We start from the raw sequence: 15,942 nt of genomic DNA on the forward strand, positions 1-15,942 counted from the left end.
ACTTGCTGGTATTACAACTCTCTTCCATTTTCTTCGGTACAGCTGAGCCTCGATACCACACACAGCCAGAGGACAAGGGCCGAGCAGTTTTTAGAAGAATTTAGCTATAGTTTTCCTAATTTCTATTAACCCTAGGATTGGTGTGTGAAGCGTGTAGTAGATAACCCACCCCCACCAGAGCAGTCCGGCTGCAGCTTCCCCCCCTCCCCATAGAAAGTCCAGGAGTGCTTGGCCAGGCCTCGTGTATAACGGACAGTCAGCTGACAGCAGCCTTACCTGCCGCTGTGGACTATTATCCAGGTGTTGCTGCCGGACTCTTCACAAATCAAAAAGATGCAGAAGTTTAGTTTAAAACTTTATTTTTTTGTTTTTGGTATTTTATGTTTTTTTTGGAAGTTTTTTTCTTATTTTTTTAAATATTTTATTCAATAAAAAGTAAAAGTAGTCCATCACTCCGTTCAAGTTATGGGGGAGATGAAGGAGAAGGGTTCGGGAGATGGAAGAGGACTGTCTTGAAAACTTGCCTGATTCTTGGTTATAAATAAAAAATAAAATCTTGCTTTTTTTCTTCCAGTCTCTATGAGAGGAAGGGGCCGCCCCTCCCCCCTCCGCTGCGTTATTAAACCAAAAACTAAAACCTTTGCCGTGCGGGGACAGGCTGCCTCCAGCTGCACCATCCTCCCCCCGCACTCAGGGTGCAGACCCCCACAATGCTGCATCCAGCGCTTCAGGAAGTCTCTGTGCGGGGCCCTGGACCCCCGGCGCTCTGCCTCAGCCGGGTCCTGGACAGCGTGGACGGGGGCGACGGCCGGAGGCAGGGCTGGCGGCTATAGGGTTATGACTGCGTGGAGGTTGGAATCACAGTTCAGGAAGATGCTCAGTTACCGGGAGGATGAAATGGGAGCTGCTGGGACGGATGAGACTGAACTGGAACGAGAAGAATACAGGAATTCATGACGTCACACAATCCAACAATGGTATCAAGAGATTTTTGTAATTTATTTAGCAGCGATGAAAGCCTATGTGTTTCCATGGTAACAGACTACACTGTGGTTTGATGCTGTAGTCATGTCTTATGATTAAGGGTCCTTTGACACAAATTAATCTGACAGATTTTTGAAGCCAAAGCCAGGCATGGATTTGAAAAGGAGAAATCTCAATCTTTCATTTATGACATGTTCCCTGTTTATAGTCTGTTCATGGGTTTGGCTTAAAAAAAAAAATCTGTCAAATAAATCTGAGTAAAAGGACTCTTCGCAGGGTGCAGGATCAGACTACACAGGGTTTGTTTGTAGTCTGTTACCATGGTGATTATAGAGCAATCTTAATTATAACTCTAAACCACACAGACTTCTAGACACAAGATGACGCTGGAAGAGTTTATTCTGTTTATTATTCTATTCAGTCTATCTGCCCCGATGCTGAAGCTTTACTTACCTTGGGGATGTGGTATATATGTATACGGAGAAGGTGTGGATACACCGGTCTGTGAAACTGCTGCTTGTGGGGGGCCGCCGTGAGTCTGTGAGGGATGCAGGAGCATGACTGGTGTAGGGTGGGGGGCACCGGGATGTTGTGGGTGAGGGGCTCCGGGGTGGGGAGGTGGTGCTCCAGTTATACCAGTCTGTACATGTGCCTGGGAAACAAATACAAAACATTCAGTTCTGAGGGACTCATGTAAGGACTGGAGAAGTGTCCTGTAAGGAGTGGTGAGGATACCAACCTGGGCCACATGAGACATATTAGTATAGCCGTGCTGCAGCTGCTGGTGGGCATGGATTGCATACACTGCCTGTTGTGGGTAGCTGCTCTGTGGGGACTGTGCGGTGGGTCCAGGAGTCAGAGAGGGTGGCGTCGCCGTCAAGGCTGCTGTGTGGTACAGGTTCTGCTGGGGCTGAGCGCTGCCTAGATGCGGAGGTTGTCCACCCTGGTGCTAGAGAAGGGAACAATGTCAGATACAGGATGGGTACATGTACAGGATCAAGTCAGGGCTGGGGAAGCGGCAGTCCTCCAGCTCTTGCAAAACTACATCATGCCCGGAACACCAAAGCCTTAGCTGGCCAGACGTTATGGGAATTGTAGTTTTACAAAAGCTGAAACGCTGCAGATTCCCCATGTAATCGTAACCCAGAACACTGGTGCCATCTGTACCCATTATAATAAAAACCTGAGGCCTCACCTGCACAGGGCTGGGGTTGGCATGCTGAGACTGCTGCTGGCTCTGGGTGGGGGTGCTGGCAGGCTGTGGGTGCAGCTGAGGTGCATGATGGGAGTACGACTGGTGGACAGTTGCTGAAATGACAACATGGGTTTTAAACAGGATACATTTTCTGTATATTATCAGTTTATAGAAGCACGTCAGGGTGTGGGCACTCACCATATAGAGTCTGGGGCGTAGGCTGCTCGGTGGGTTGGTACTGAGGGTTGGAGGAAGATACTAAGGCTTGGGGATGGCTTCCGGACGCAATCATGCGAGGATTACTCTGCAGCATCTGGGCGAATACCGGCTGCAAGACCAAGAAGTCATGTGAATAAGACACATAGGGCTGAAGAATGGGGTTATATAGGGTTTATGACGCAATATACTTATGTCTATTTCATAATATACTTCATCACAGTATAGCATAGTGCAGTGCTTCTCAAACTGTGAGGCGCCCCCTAGCTGCTGGGGAGGCAGTTCTCACAGAAGTGACTATGATCTGCACAATCCTTTCCCTGACTCCAACAATCTCTGCTTTAGGAGCATTATTGACTCATTTTGTACTTAGAGATTAGGAGACAGTTTGATACCCCGACTGAGCGATAGGTTTTACATTTGCATGGACTTCTACTAGAGATGGTGAGGCCCCTGCATCCTCTTGGTCAGTCTGGTGAGGCCCAGCAATCATTTTGTCTGTTGGATGAGGCTCCAGTAGAAAGTTTGAGAAGCAATGGCACAGGGCACATTATATACACAGCATAGTATACCAACTATTCTCTTATGTACTATCAGATTAGATACTGTGATGTACCTGTACCACCATGTTATATACAGTTATTCTGTCTATGGTCTACCACAATGCACATTCATATACAATCTATAGTCTTCTCCACTTTGTCTTCCACACCGTGGTCCCACCTACCTGTGAAGGGTAATGAGCCATGGGCTGCATCATAGTCGGCTGTCCAGGGAACTGCTGGGGGCTATAGGAGATGTAGGAAGGATAAGGAGTGGCAGCCACGAGGGGAGGACCGGCGGCGGCCGCTGCCTGCATCATGGGGGGTGCGGAGTTGGGCTGGTCGGATCGCTGTGGGGGACCTGTAAGAAGGAAATGGGAAAAGTCATGTAGAGGAAGATGTTATGTGTCAGGTGATGCCACAGACCAACATGATGTGCATTTACCCACAATGCACCAGCACAGTACAGAATGAACAGATTATTTCTGTGATGCAGACAGCGACCCCTTACCTTTAGTTCTATATTTGCCTTGCTGGCCGGGGACAGAGTTGGATACGGGGTATGGATACATCTGAGGAGCCTGAAATGGAGCAGAGAAGAGGGTAGGGATACACCAGACTCCTGCAGAGTCCACACCGACCCAGTGTGTACAGGGCTCTGAAGATGTAGGAGGCGCCCCCTGGTGTGAGCTCACCTGCACTGCCGGGCTCATGTGAAGAGGGGGGAGGTAGGAGATGTACGGGCTGTAGACGCCGCTCTGGCCGGCTGTCAGCATCGGGATGGTGGTAGCGGAGGAATGGTTTCTTGGACCGGGGGATGTAGGCGTGCTAGTCGCTTTGTTCTGAAAGAAATACATGAGCCAACTTTACATGGGGGTCATACTTTCCTAAAACTAATAATGTTTGTTTAAAAATATATAAATGATATCTTTCTAGACTAAAACGTAAAGAATCTTCAATACACTATGAGCTTATACCGGTCTACGAGAGTGGTCGGGGGATACGCATCATACTCCTCTTTAGACTGTTAAGCAATGTTCCCCAAACAGTGGCTTTCCAGAAGGTACAAAACTACAACTCCCAGCATGCCCCAATTCCTTATGAGGAGGATCAGATATGCACTCACCACCGCCAGCAGGGACTTGGCAGGATTAAACTCCTTAGCATTCGGATTCAGAGTGGATTTCTTTACTTGGCTGATGACGAAAGAAAGTGTTAAGAATAAGAGTCAGCCCTGATCCCCAGAGAAGCCCCTCCAGTATGTCAGGTTATGCGAGCGGACCCATACAGACAGGAGGAGTTCTATAAACCTCCCATACTATAGTGGTAGCCGCTCCTTGCCCCCTGTAGTATGACACTTACTCGCACACCACTTGCTCCTCCTTCTCCTCCGGCTCAGTCTTGCTGGCAGGACTGACCGCCTCCTCCGGGCGCTCATTGCTCTCACATACACGCTCCTCCTTGGTCTCTTCAATCGGCTCAGGAATTTTCGGCACCAGTTCCCGCGATTCAGGGAGCTCAGAGTGAACGGGATCCGGTGGAGTCATCTTAGTCTCTATTTGTTCTCTCTGCCTCGATGGGAAAGATTCTATTGGGCCGTCTGGACACGGACTCGGCTGAAGCTGAAGAGGGGGAGAGAGGATAGGGAGGTCAGAGGAAAAGCCAGAATTTACAATGTAGTCACCAGCCTGGACCAGAACTGCAGTGTGAGCAAAGATCTAAAAGCTTCACTCAGTTTAGAGGGAGTGTCCACTTTGCAGTCATACTGGAGTGTTAACACTGATGCCAAAAACATTGGACAAGCCAACCCTGGCAGAAAAAAGGGTCATGAGGCCGCTAGATATTCCCAGAATTACTGCTCCACCTCCCAGCAAGAACTCACCCGAAATTCAGCTCCAAATTTGCGCAGTTCATCCAGCTGATTCCTCTTCTGCTCAGTCTGCAGCACTGTGAGGAGACAGATCAGTGAGTGTCAGGACACGGGGGGCTGGATGGTCTATACACCACAGAGACAGCATAGGGAGACAGAGGGTCATACACCACAGAGACAGCACAGGGAGACAGAGGGTCATACACCACAGAGACAGCCTAGGGAGACAGAGGGTCATACACCACAGAGACAGCACAGGGAGACAGAGGGTCATACACCACAGAGACAGCACAGGGAGACAGAGGGTCATACACCACAGAGACAGCACAGGGAGACAGAGGGTCATACACCACAGAGACAGCACAGGGAGACAGAGGGTCATACACCACAGAGACAGCACAGGGAGACAGAGGGTCATACACCACAGAGACAGCATAGGGAGACTACCTGAGGAGGTCTATACCATGCAGACAAAGAGGACACTAACCTTTACATGGTGCCTTGGCCACCTCACACAGGGAGCTCTGCTCCACTGTCCGGCTTGGCTCTTTCACAGGTGCTTGAGGATCTTTGCCTGAAAAACCATAAAAGAAAATAAATTAAGACAAAATAAAAATCCATGATAAAAATTCTATCTTTAACACTGCTAACCGACAAAAAAAAATTTTAATATATCAACCTGGCGGAGCCCGCCCCCGGACAACACCAGATTTCCCAAGAGACTTAAAAGCAAAGCAGACCTATGTCTAGGGGCGTCACTCCAGCCTATGGCTTGTACCTGGTATTACATTGTATGAGTGGGTCCGAACTGTAATGCCAGACACAACCTATGGACAGGGGTGGCGCTCTGCCACAACACCATTAAAAAAAAAAGAAAGGAGGGAGTTATCCAGCTTTGTAAAAACCTCAGGAAAGGCCGTCAATATTAGATTGGAGGGGATCTGACTCCCAACATCCCAGCTGTCTGTAGGGACCTCGGGCAAGGGCAGTGGCCTCCTCAGTGTTTACTGGCACACAAACCCTTATCACTTTTTATAAGCGGAAGCACAAGGTACTTAAAGGGATTATCCAGGCTTAGAAAATGCAGCTTTCTTGCAAAAACAGCGCCACCCGTGTCCTCGGGTTGTGTGTGAGCTGCAAAACCCCCACATCCAAACTGAGGACAGGAGAGGCACCATTTTCCTAAGCCTGGAAAACCCCTTTAAGCGTTCTACTAAAGTGAGCGGAGCAACACAGTCCCTTTAAAGCAGCTGATTGGTGGGGATGGTGGGGATGTCCGGAGTCAGACTCTGAAAGCTGGATAATTCCCCCCACCTATAATATTCCCACGGCACAAGCTCAGGGATATGAACATAGACATCATCTTAACTTTTATTCGTTTATAATCAACATGTAAAAAAGTGTAATATAATTCATAGATTAAAGCGTAATAAGAATCACAATATAAGGTAACCCCTGAACCATCCCCACAGTATAAAAACACATACATCATGTGAACACATTATAAAGCATCTGTGACCCTGTACCCCTCATCGTAGAGGGATACCAGGACAGATGGAGACTACACACTGGTTGCCATATCATTTCCCCCTGCTGCCGTGTAATAGAGGAGACGCCTGCAGGTCACAGGCTGCCGCCACCGCAGTTTCCTCACCTTCCCCCATTAAGCTGGGAGTGACATTCTTAGGAGACGCGGGTTTAGCGGAGATGCTGCTCTCCGCCACCGGTCGGGGATCTGGAGTTGAGGACTGAGAAGAGGAGTCCAGAGAACTAGCAGATGAGGCAGACTTTGGTGACAGGGGGGTGTAGACGCGGGAGGAGGCTGCGGACAAAAGGAAACAAGTCATTCAGTAATAAGATTCGGAGCAATAGAAGACACTAAAAACTCTGCAAAGAATGAGGAGTCACCTGATGGGGAAGTGGAGACTTCTATAGGACGGCTGGACGGAGAGGACAGAGGTTTGGTAGAGCGGATGTGGCGCTGGGATTTGGGGGACATCCTGGAAGGTCCTAGATAAGAGAACAGACGATTCCACCATTACTGAAATGCCAGAACCAGACAACCACAGGTAACCCGCCATTACTGGATCATCAAAACCAGACACAACCACAGGTAACCCGCCATTACTGGAACATCAAAACCAGACACAACCACAGGTAAAACACCATTACCGGATCTGTCACCTGTCTTACCTCCATTGATACCCCGCTGCTCAGAGACTGGGCTAGAACTAGTTTCAGGATAATGTTGAGGGGTCGTACGTGAGGTAATTCCCATCCCAGACCTGCCGCCTCTGGAGGAGTTTGTTCTCAGGGCTCCTCTGGATCCATCCCGGACCCTCTGTGGAAGAGGATTGTATTTTCCATCTCTGCAAGAAAAACACAGCACTTATAAACCTGTCATCATTGGTGTGTCCATAAAGAGGGAAAACATGGCCTTCACCCTCCCCTAGAGTGTCTATACTGGATATCACTCACCTGGAGCCGAGGCTGGGGCTGTCTCTATCAGAGCTGGGCCTCTGCACGGCACTGTGCTTATCCTCCTCTGTCCGGCATTCGTCGTTCTCTATGGCTATCCGCGCTCGATACTGAGGACTGGACTCGATCTCCCGGGCTAGCTGGGCGGCTCGTGCTTCCCGCTGCCTGAACTCCTCAGAGTTATCCTTCTCTAGAGGGACCCTGTGAGATGGAGAATGAGGGTAGTACACAAGGTATGACAGTGATGATTATGTATCCCCGTCCTGGAAGAGTGACTCACGTGTATGAGGATAGGCTGCTGTCGTAGGTCGTCTTCACTCCATAGTTATCTTCATTGAACTTGAACATATCGTTGGGATCCCAGCCATTAGACTGCAAATGAGTTAAAATGTAAACTCCTGCTCCTGAAACGCTTTGTAGTGCAGAAGACCCCGTAATACTCAATCTGATCTCCACCTCACAGCACTTACCATGTCAGACTCCAGGTCGTAGTCGTCGCTGTTACTCTCCCCTCCATCCCAGCGCATCAGGACCTTCTCCTTGTGTTCTCCGTTCACCTTGGAGTTCATAGCGATGGCAGAATCCGTGAACTTATCTGCAAATGATCCAGAAAACCATGTAAGGCATGTCCACTACACAGCGTCTATCCTTCCAGCTATGACATCACTAGGACCCACACACACACAGAGCTGGAGGTGTCTTCCTACCTTTTGTAGCGTAGCTGAAATCTACATTATGGAAGTGGACAAGCGCCACGTCCGAGTGCTTGAAGATCATGGTGTCCACGATGTCCTCACGTTTAGGGCCTGAGGCCTGATCACCGGTCTTCTTGTGTACAGCATCCACGGCCAGCTCAAACTGCAAGCACAGAACAAGCGTGTAAATTACACGACAGAGCGGCTCGCTGACAGATAACGTGACCGGAGCCATCACTGCCTCTCACCTTAGAGCTCAAAGTTTTAAAGACTCCTTGGTACGTGGTCCCACTTTTCACCTTTACATCACACGTAGAGCCCTGACAGAAGAAAAGGTACATTGGTTGTCGACCAGATGCTGGCGAGTCACTTTCCAGAGAACTCACATAGGCTCCTGTGCAAGACTGGAAAAACCACAGACCTGTGGAAGGCCCCACGTGTGTCAACCTGTAGGCGTGGACGGGCCTCACGAGTCACCCTGTGGGCTGCCAGCAGTCATGGACTGTGAGCACAACACAAACCAGAGGAGCTCGGACCAAAATGTGCACCAAATAATAACATAAGGGGTGGCCCAGGCTCTGGGGCAAATGCACAGCCCATGAAGTACTGGTTCATAGGATACAATGGGGCCTGTGCTATCCATACCTGCAGACTGTATACAGACCATGGAAGCCACAGTCATGTGCACTGCTTCATAGAATATAATAGGCCCTATACTATCCATATTAAAAATCCCTGAGCTCAGGGAGACCAGCGACAAAAAAAAAAAAAAAAAAAAAAAAAAATCAAGTGGAGTACTCACTGAAGAGTCTCCACTGATGCATTGCCCCCTATACATTTAAATATGCAAAAGAAGGGTCTGTGGAGCCTCAGTTACGAGTCCCAAAACACGGAAATAGCCAGATATCCCTCCAGGGGAGGAAAGCCTATTGCCAATGAGGTGCCTCCCAGTGGGGAGATACCTATACTATCCATATCTTCAGGTAGTATACAGATCACGTGCCCTGCTACACAAAGGCTAGCCATCAGATGGGACATAGTACAGAGTAGGGAACAGCCTCTGTGACATCCATATCACCTACTAGGACAGGGGTCATCTTCTAAAAGGCGCATACATAGTAAGTTATCTCCAGGACCCAGCAGTTACAGACAGAGCGGAGGTGCTCTCATTGCCGACTACAGTCCCCCCCCCACCCCCCTAAATACCCAGTTACTTACCACTACAGCAGTTAAAAAATGCAGCATCCTAGAATTATTATATATGCCTTCAAAGACCTAAAGAGAGAGAGACAAGAGACACAGATCAGTCATATAGTCAGGAAGGAGCCACGTGAAGGCACCAACAGGGCCCAATAGCCTGAGGCTGCACTACTGTCACATCAATGTCACCTGGACAGCACGGTGGCGTCGTGTGTGTAAGTATGAACACTGATGTGAGTGCCTAGAATAACTGCAGCTAAGACATGGCTCAGAAACAACAGAGTCCAGAAGCAGATCCAACCCAATCGGGGAATATAAGGCTTTATAACAAGGACGGAGAAGCTGCCACCCTCCAGCTGCTGCAAAACTACAATTTCCACCATGGCTGGATGACTGAAGCTTCCGCTGTCAGGGCATGATGGGAATTGTAGTTTAGCAACAGCTGTAGGGTTTAAGGTTCCTTGTCCCTGATTTATAGTGCAATAGCATCAAAAATAACAATGCTTTCCAATAGCATTAGAAGTCTCTGCAACTGGTCAGCCGTGTGAGAATAGGCTCTATATGTGGGAAGAAGGATCATGGGGTAGAGAGAAGCATGACTTACCGGAGGCTGCAGACCTTTCACTATGCTGCGACCCCTGCAAGAGAGAAGACTGGTCAGTAATGGTATAACAGGACAGGGTTATGTGACATATACAAGTGTACACTGGTCCCCAACCTGGGGCAAGACTACAACTCCCAGCATGCCCTGCCAGCACCAGGATGGATACCCCAGCAACAGAGCATGGCCCACACTGCAACCCCTGTATGGACTGTGAGCACTCTGCCCAGGAGAGAAGAGGTTAAGCTACAGATTCTCACTGGGGGAGGGGAGCGGAGGGTAATGTACAGCAATACTGGTACAGCTATGTGTATGGCTGAGGACTCTCCGGGGGATGAGCGGCGGCTGACAGATCTGCTGCTGCATCGCTTTTTGGATGGATTATGGATAGGGCAGCACAGACCCTGATGCATCACTTTCTCTATGGATACAGCAGTATATATAAAGGATCAGTGCAGATCCATGGCTACAATTTTATAAAAATTTTAAATTTTTATTTATATATATATATATATATATATATATATATATATATATATACACACACACACACACAGAGTCAGTGCATCTCTTGGTATCATTTAGGCACACAGCTTATGATTGTGTCTGATTGCCCCCTGGGGAGACAGACAATACAGAGGGATCCTGGTGTCTATAGTGGCCTGACCCTGACCTGTGGGGGGTCCGCACCATTGTCCAAAGCCATACAGGTGCAAATGCTTCACGGCAGACACAGCGGCCCCAGAGGTGAGCGGGTACAGAGGAGGGACATACCGCCTCACCTGTACAGATAACAGGGGATACATAACAGCCATATACTCACACCTCCTGACCTGTATCTCCCCCCCCCCCCCCCCCACTATCCATACATAACATAGCAGTCTGCTGGGTACAGCAGCCATATACTCACACCTCCTGACCTGTATGGACAGTGGGGGATAAATTTTTATTATAAAAATGTTTTTCCTATTAAAAAAAAATAAATAAAATTACAAAAAAGTAGAACACGTTCACAAACAGTTCCATCAAATCACTGTTCCTTTTAACCCTCACCCCCCACCGCCCCAACCACCCTTACTATGGGAGAGAAACACAAAACAACAACTTTAAGGAAAGTTAGGGCCCTATTCCACAGTAATGATAATCGGCCGGATCGGCCCCATTTGGCCGATTATTGTTCGGTGAAATAGAGAGAACGATCAGCCGATGATCGTGTCATCGGCTGATCGTTCATTTAGGGCCAGACCTAAAATCATAGTTCCCCCACTGCGCATGGCTACGGTTGAATAGCGGTGACCGACGATTTGACAAGCAGCAGCATCATCATACATTACCTGTCCAGGCTTCTCCGTGCAGTCTTCCTCCCCGGGTCCCGCGCGCTCTATCTTCAGAATGGCCGGGCAGCTGACAGAGTGCTCAGCCAATCACAGGCCGGGACCGCCGCGACCTGTGATTGGCTGAGTGTGGCCAGTCAGCTGACCGGCCATTAAGAAGATAGAGCGCGCGGGACCCGGGGATGAAGACAGAGCAGAGAAGAAGCATAGACAGGTAATATATGATGCTGCAAGGACATTGGTAACGATGTCCCTGCAGCCCTCGCTCAACGATCGGGCCGTGGAATAGGCCCAGTAAGCAGATCGCCGCTCGCTTACATCGTTGATCGGGCCCTCCTCGGCCCGTGGAATAGGACCCTTAGACAGCGGGGGATATATAACATAGCAACCTGCTGAGTATAGCAGCCGTATACTCGCTCCTCCTGAGCCCTGGTGTACAGGTGGGACTGGGTGTGTGGGGGGTCACCAGAGGCGTGTAGGACCTATGTTCCATACTGCACAACATCTCATCCACATAAGGCAGTGCGAGGAGGGCATGATGGGAGTTGTTGTGGTACAGCAGCTGGAGAGCTAGTACAGCCTGTAGAGAATGAAGTCCTCCATGCTTTGCACTGCAGGCTGCACCCAGACAATACATTACAAGCGACTTCCTGTGGGGTAAATCCTATAATACACTACGTGAGCCGGGACCTCTGATCGGTGTCAGTCACATCCTTCAAAAAGGCTAAAATCCAGACCCGACTTAAAGGGGTTGTCTGGGATAAAACATTTAGCTATGCTGCTGGGGAGGTATACTTACCTGTCCTGCTTCACTGCGGGGTCCGAGGTCGCCCAACTCTCCGGTAAGGTGCAGCTCCCTCCTTAAATTAAAGACCAGCATATACTTTATACATTTCTAGAGGGGGCGGCACTTCCCTGGATGCTTTTTAATTGTGGAGAGGGGCAGCCTGGTACCCAGCAGTAGAGCAGGACAGGTAAGTATACATCACTGACATCTCCTGGTAGAGCAGCCAAATATCATTGTATCCTGGACAACCCCTTTAAAGTGAATCAGCACCCGAGCTGCTCTGCCTCCAGTGCACCAATGACTCCTCCATTACTATTAACGCAAGAAGCCACAGTATCAACTAGATCAACTAGAATAAAACAAACCTGTGCCAACCGTCCTGCGAGCGTCTGTGTACGCAGAACTCACTGGGGGATGGCAGCAGAACCAGCAAGAACACCACACACTCCCACCAGTACCCCTGTAACAACTCTCACAGCTGAGGGCTCCCCTGTTCTGGTAGGGTATGGAATTCAAGTGGATTCCGCCATGAGGCCTCCCCGGAGGTGAGCGTGTACAGAGGAGGGACATACCTCCTGACCTGTACGGATAGCAGGGGATACATAACAGCCATATACGCACACCTCCTAAAAGTTCTTCAAGGCCACGCGGCGGAATCCGCTAGAAGTCTCTGAGCGTATTCCAGTGTGAACCCACCCTAACAGTGTATGAGTGCAGGGGGCCCAGGCTGTATACAGCAGAGCAGCCTATATTATACACCCCCATAGTCTCTACACTAAACCACCAACAACTCCATTCACCGACATCAAGCAGAGATCCTGAAACTAATGTGATGCTACACTATGACACGTTCTGACCTCCTGGCATCGTGTAGCTCTGTATCACTTTAAAGAGGATGTACCACCAGGAACATCCTCTTTAACCTGAACCCACTGATCGAATGGCGCCGGCACGGGGAAGCCGATGCCGCGGTCCGTTTTTCAGACCAAGGCCCGGTTCCTGTGCACGCGGAAGCGGCTGGTGCTCAAGCACTGGAGGTATGCCGGGCCGCCCCCAGTGCGAGGGAATTCCCTCCCCTGTATGACGTAGCTCCCTTACAATGACTGGAGCTGCGTCATACAGGGGAGGGAATTCCCTCCAACTGGGGGCGGCCCGGCATACCTCCAGTGCTTGAGCACCGGCCAGTTCCGGTGCATAGAACGGCGCCGTGCACAGGAAACGGGCCTCGGTCCAAAAAACGGACCGCGGCATCGGCTTCCCCGTGCCGGCGCCGTTCGATCAGTGGGTTCAGGTTAAAGAGGATGTACCTGGTGGTACATCCTCTTTAAGTCTACATGATACTGTGCTGATGGCACCACGAGTGAGTACAGCGCTGCAAAGACAAAGTGATGCAGAGCTCCCAGTACCTATACCAGGAGGTGCGGAGCTCATCTACCGTACATGGAACACATGAACACGGCCAAAGGACGTTACACAAAACTTTATATGCTACTATGACAGGACCATCCACCCTCCTGCAGAGCAGAGATCTCTTATACTTGGGAACAGGTTGCTATAGACAGGTGACCTGTCCCACTACAAGACTAGGATCCAGGATACTACAGGGGCCCCACAGGACCAGGAGCCCAGATCAATGATACTACAGGGGCCCCACAGGACCAGGAGCCCAGGGCAGAGACACTAGGGGGCCCCACTACAAGAATAGGATCCTTGATACTACAGGGGCTCCACAGGGCCAGGATCCCGGATCTCTGATACTACAGGGGCTCCACAGGGCCAGGATCCCGGATCTCTGATACTACAGGGGCTCCACAGGGCCAGGATCCCGGATCTCTGATACTACAGGGGCTCCACAGGGCCAGGATCCCGGATCTCTGATACTACAGGGGCTCCACATGGCCAGGATCCCGGATACTACAGGGGACCCACATGGCCAGGATCCCAGGTCATTGATACTACAGGGACCCCACTAAAAGACTAGGATCACTACAAGACTAGGATCCCGAATCACTGATACTACAGGGGCCCCACAGGGCCAGGATCCCGAATCACAGACACTACAGGTGCCCCACAGGGCCAGGAACCCGAATCACTGATACTACAGGTGCTCCACAGGGCCAGGATCCCGAATCACAGACACTACAGGTGCTCCACAGGGCCAGGATCCCGGGTCATTGATACTACAGGGGCCCCACAGGGCCAGGATCCCGGGTCACTGATACTACAGGGGCCCCACAGGGCAAGGATCCCGGGTCATTGATACTACAGGGGCCCCACAGGGCCAGGATCCCGGGTCATTGATACTACAGGGGCCCCACAGGGCCAGGATCCCGGGTCATTGATACTACAGGAGCCCCACAGGGCCAGGATCCCGGGTCATTGATACTACAGGGGCCCCACAGGGCAAGGATCCCGGGTCATTGATACTACAGGGGCCCCACAGGGCAAGGATCCCGGGTCATTGATACTACAGGGGCCCCACAGGGCAAGGATCCCGGGTCATTGATACTACAGGGGCCCCACAGGGCCAGGATCCCAGGACATTGATAGTACAGGGGCCCCACAGGGCCAGGATCCCGGGTCATTGATACTACAGGGGCCCCACAGGGCCAGGATTTCTGATACTACAGGGGCCCCACAGGGCCAGCATCCCGGGTCACTAATACTACAGGGGCCCCACAGGGCCAGGATCCCGGATCTGTGATACTACAGGGGCCCCACAGGGCCAGGATCCCGGATCTGTGATACTACAGGGGCCCCACAGGGCCAGGATCCCGGATCTGTGATACTACAGGGGCCCCACAGGGCCAGGATCCCGGATCTGTGATACTACAGGGGCCCCACAGGGCCAGGATCCCGGATCTGTGATACTACAGGGGCCCCACAGGGCCAGGATCCCGGATGTGATACTACAGGGGCCCCACAGGGCCAGGATCCAGGCTGCTGCAGGCCGCAGGGGCCCCATAGGGTCATCAGCGCTATAGGGAGGGCACGGGAAGGTCACCGCTGTGAGCCCGGTCTGCACGGTGTGGGGGTCGGATAGGCCCGGGGCAGCACACATGGCGGACACCGAGATGTCACGTACGAGGCCCGAGCGATTACGGAGCATGCGCACAGCCGGTAACGGAGAAACACTGAACTCTAGTCCGCGGAGCAGACCACGTGATGCCGGGCGCCAAGACCACGCCCCTCTCCCGCACCATTGGCCAGTCCGCACGTCGATCACCCGCAACCTTTCCGTTACCGGTACATAGCGTTCTGTTCTCCCCGGTCCCCTCCCCCGCTGCCCTCAGCTCACCTGCCCGCTCCCGTTCTCTCCTGGCTCCGGCTCCCGGCCGGGGGGAGGTTGCCGTTGGGGCTCCCAGGAGAGCCGCTTCCTGGCGTGGAGACAGCCATAGCCGCTGCTGTGGTGGCAGGTTTGCGGTTGGCCTGAGAGGACTGCTGCTTCAGCATATTCCAGCAGGATGAAGAATGAGAGATCTCCGTCACTGCCGGGAATAAGACACCGAGCGGGAGGAGGAGGAGGGGCTACCGGGAGAACGGAGGCGCGCCTCACACTCGCTCCAACCGCCGCCGCCGAGAGACCACTGTGCGTGGACAGGAGAGCCACCCCCGGCAGCCAATAGGAGCAGCACGACTGACGGAGGCGGGGCCAAGGGCAGCCAATCAGCTGGGCGGCAGCTGACCCTTCCTCGCCAACGGCATAGAGCGCCTTCATCAACGCGCGGCAAGGAGAGGAGGGGCGGGGCCTGGGCCGAGGAGGCGGACCAATCAGACGAGGGGAAAGGGGACGAGCGCAAGGAAAAGCGACCAATAGCATCGGTCGTCTGTACATGAGGGCGTGGCTACAGCTGCCTACCTGGCTGTTCTCACAGAAAGAAGGGGAGAGGGCGGGTTTTCAAAATGGCGGCATCCTGCGCTAATTTGACGTCACGAAACCAAATATTGAGGTGGTGCCGGGCTGCGGAGTGTCCCTCCGAGCTGTGGGACGTGACCACGGGCACGTCACGGCTCCTCCTAGAGACATAGGCTGAAATAAG

General features: G+C 51.6%; 1 protein-coding gene across 1 annotated transcript; it reads right to left on the reverse strand.

Moving 5' to 3' along the window:
- Window positions 1-342: 342 nt before the first annotated feature.
- On the reverse strand, window positions 343-15,540 carry ATXN2L (ataxin 2 like). Its single transcript, XM_069984374.1, has 23 exons — window positions 15,201-15,540; window positions 9,785-9,818; window positions 9,199-9,255; window positions 8,229-8,300; window positions 7,993-8,143; window positions 7,756-7,880; window positions 7,566-7,657; window positions 7,286-7,486; window positions 7,001-7,176; window positions 6,716-6,817; window positions 6,462-6,629; window positions 5,295-5,381; window positions 4,820-4,884; window positions 4,300-4,559; window positions 4,064-4,133; window positions 3,633-3,779; window positions 3,449-3,518; window positions 3,123-3,298; window positions 2,378-2,507; window positions 2,180-2,292; window positions 1,724-1,933; window positions 1,438-1,636; window positions 343-927 (listed from the first exon to the last, which is right to left on the reverse strand). The coding sequence occupies exons 1-23, from the start codon at window positions 15,353-15,355 to the stop codon at window positions 878-880; spliced, it is 2,910 nt and encodes a 969-aa protein (XP_069840475.1). The 5' UTR covers window positions 15,356-15,540; the 3' UTR covers window positions 343-877.
- Between the last annotated feature and the right edge of the window lie 402 nt (window positions 15,541-15,942).

The sequence above is a fragment of the Dendropsophus ebraccatus genome, chromosome 9 (genome assembly GCF_027789765.1).
Source record: "Dendropsophus ebraccatus isolate aDenEbr1 chromosome 9, aDenEbr1.pat, whole genome shotgun sequence".
Taxonomy (NCBI): Eukaryota; Metazoa; Chordata; class Amphibia; order Anura; family Hylidae; genus Dendropsophus; species Dendropsophus ebraccatus.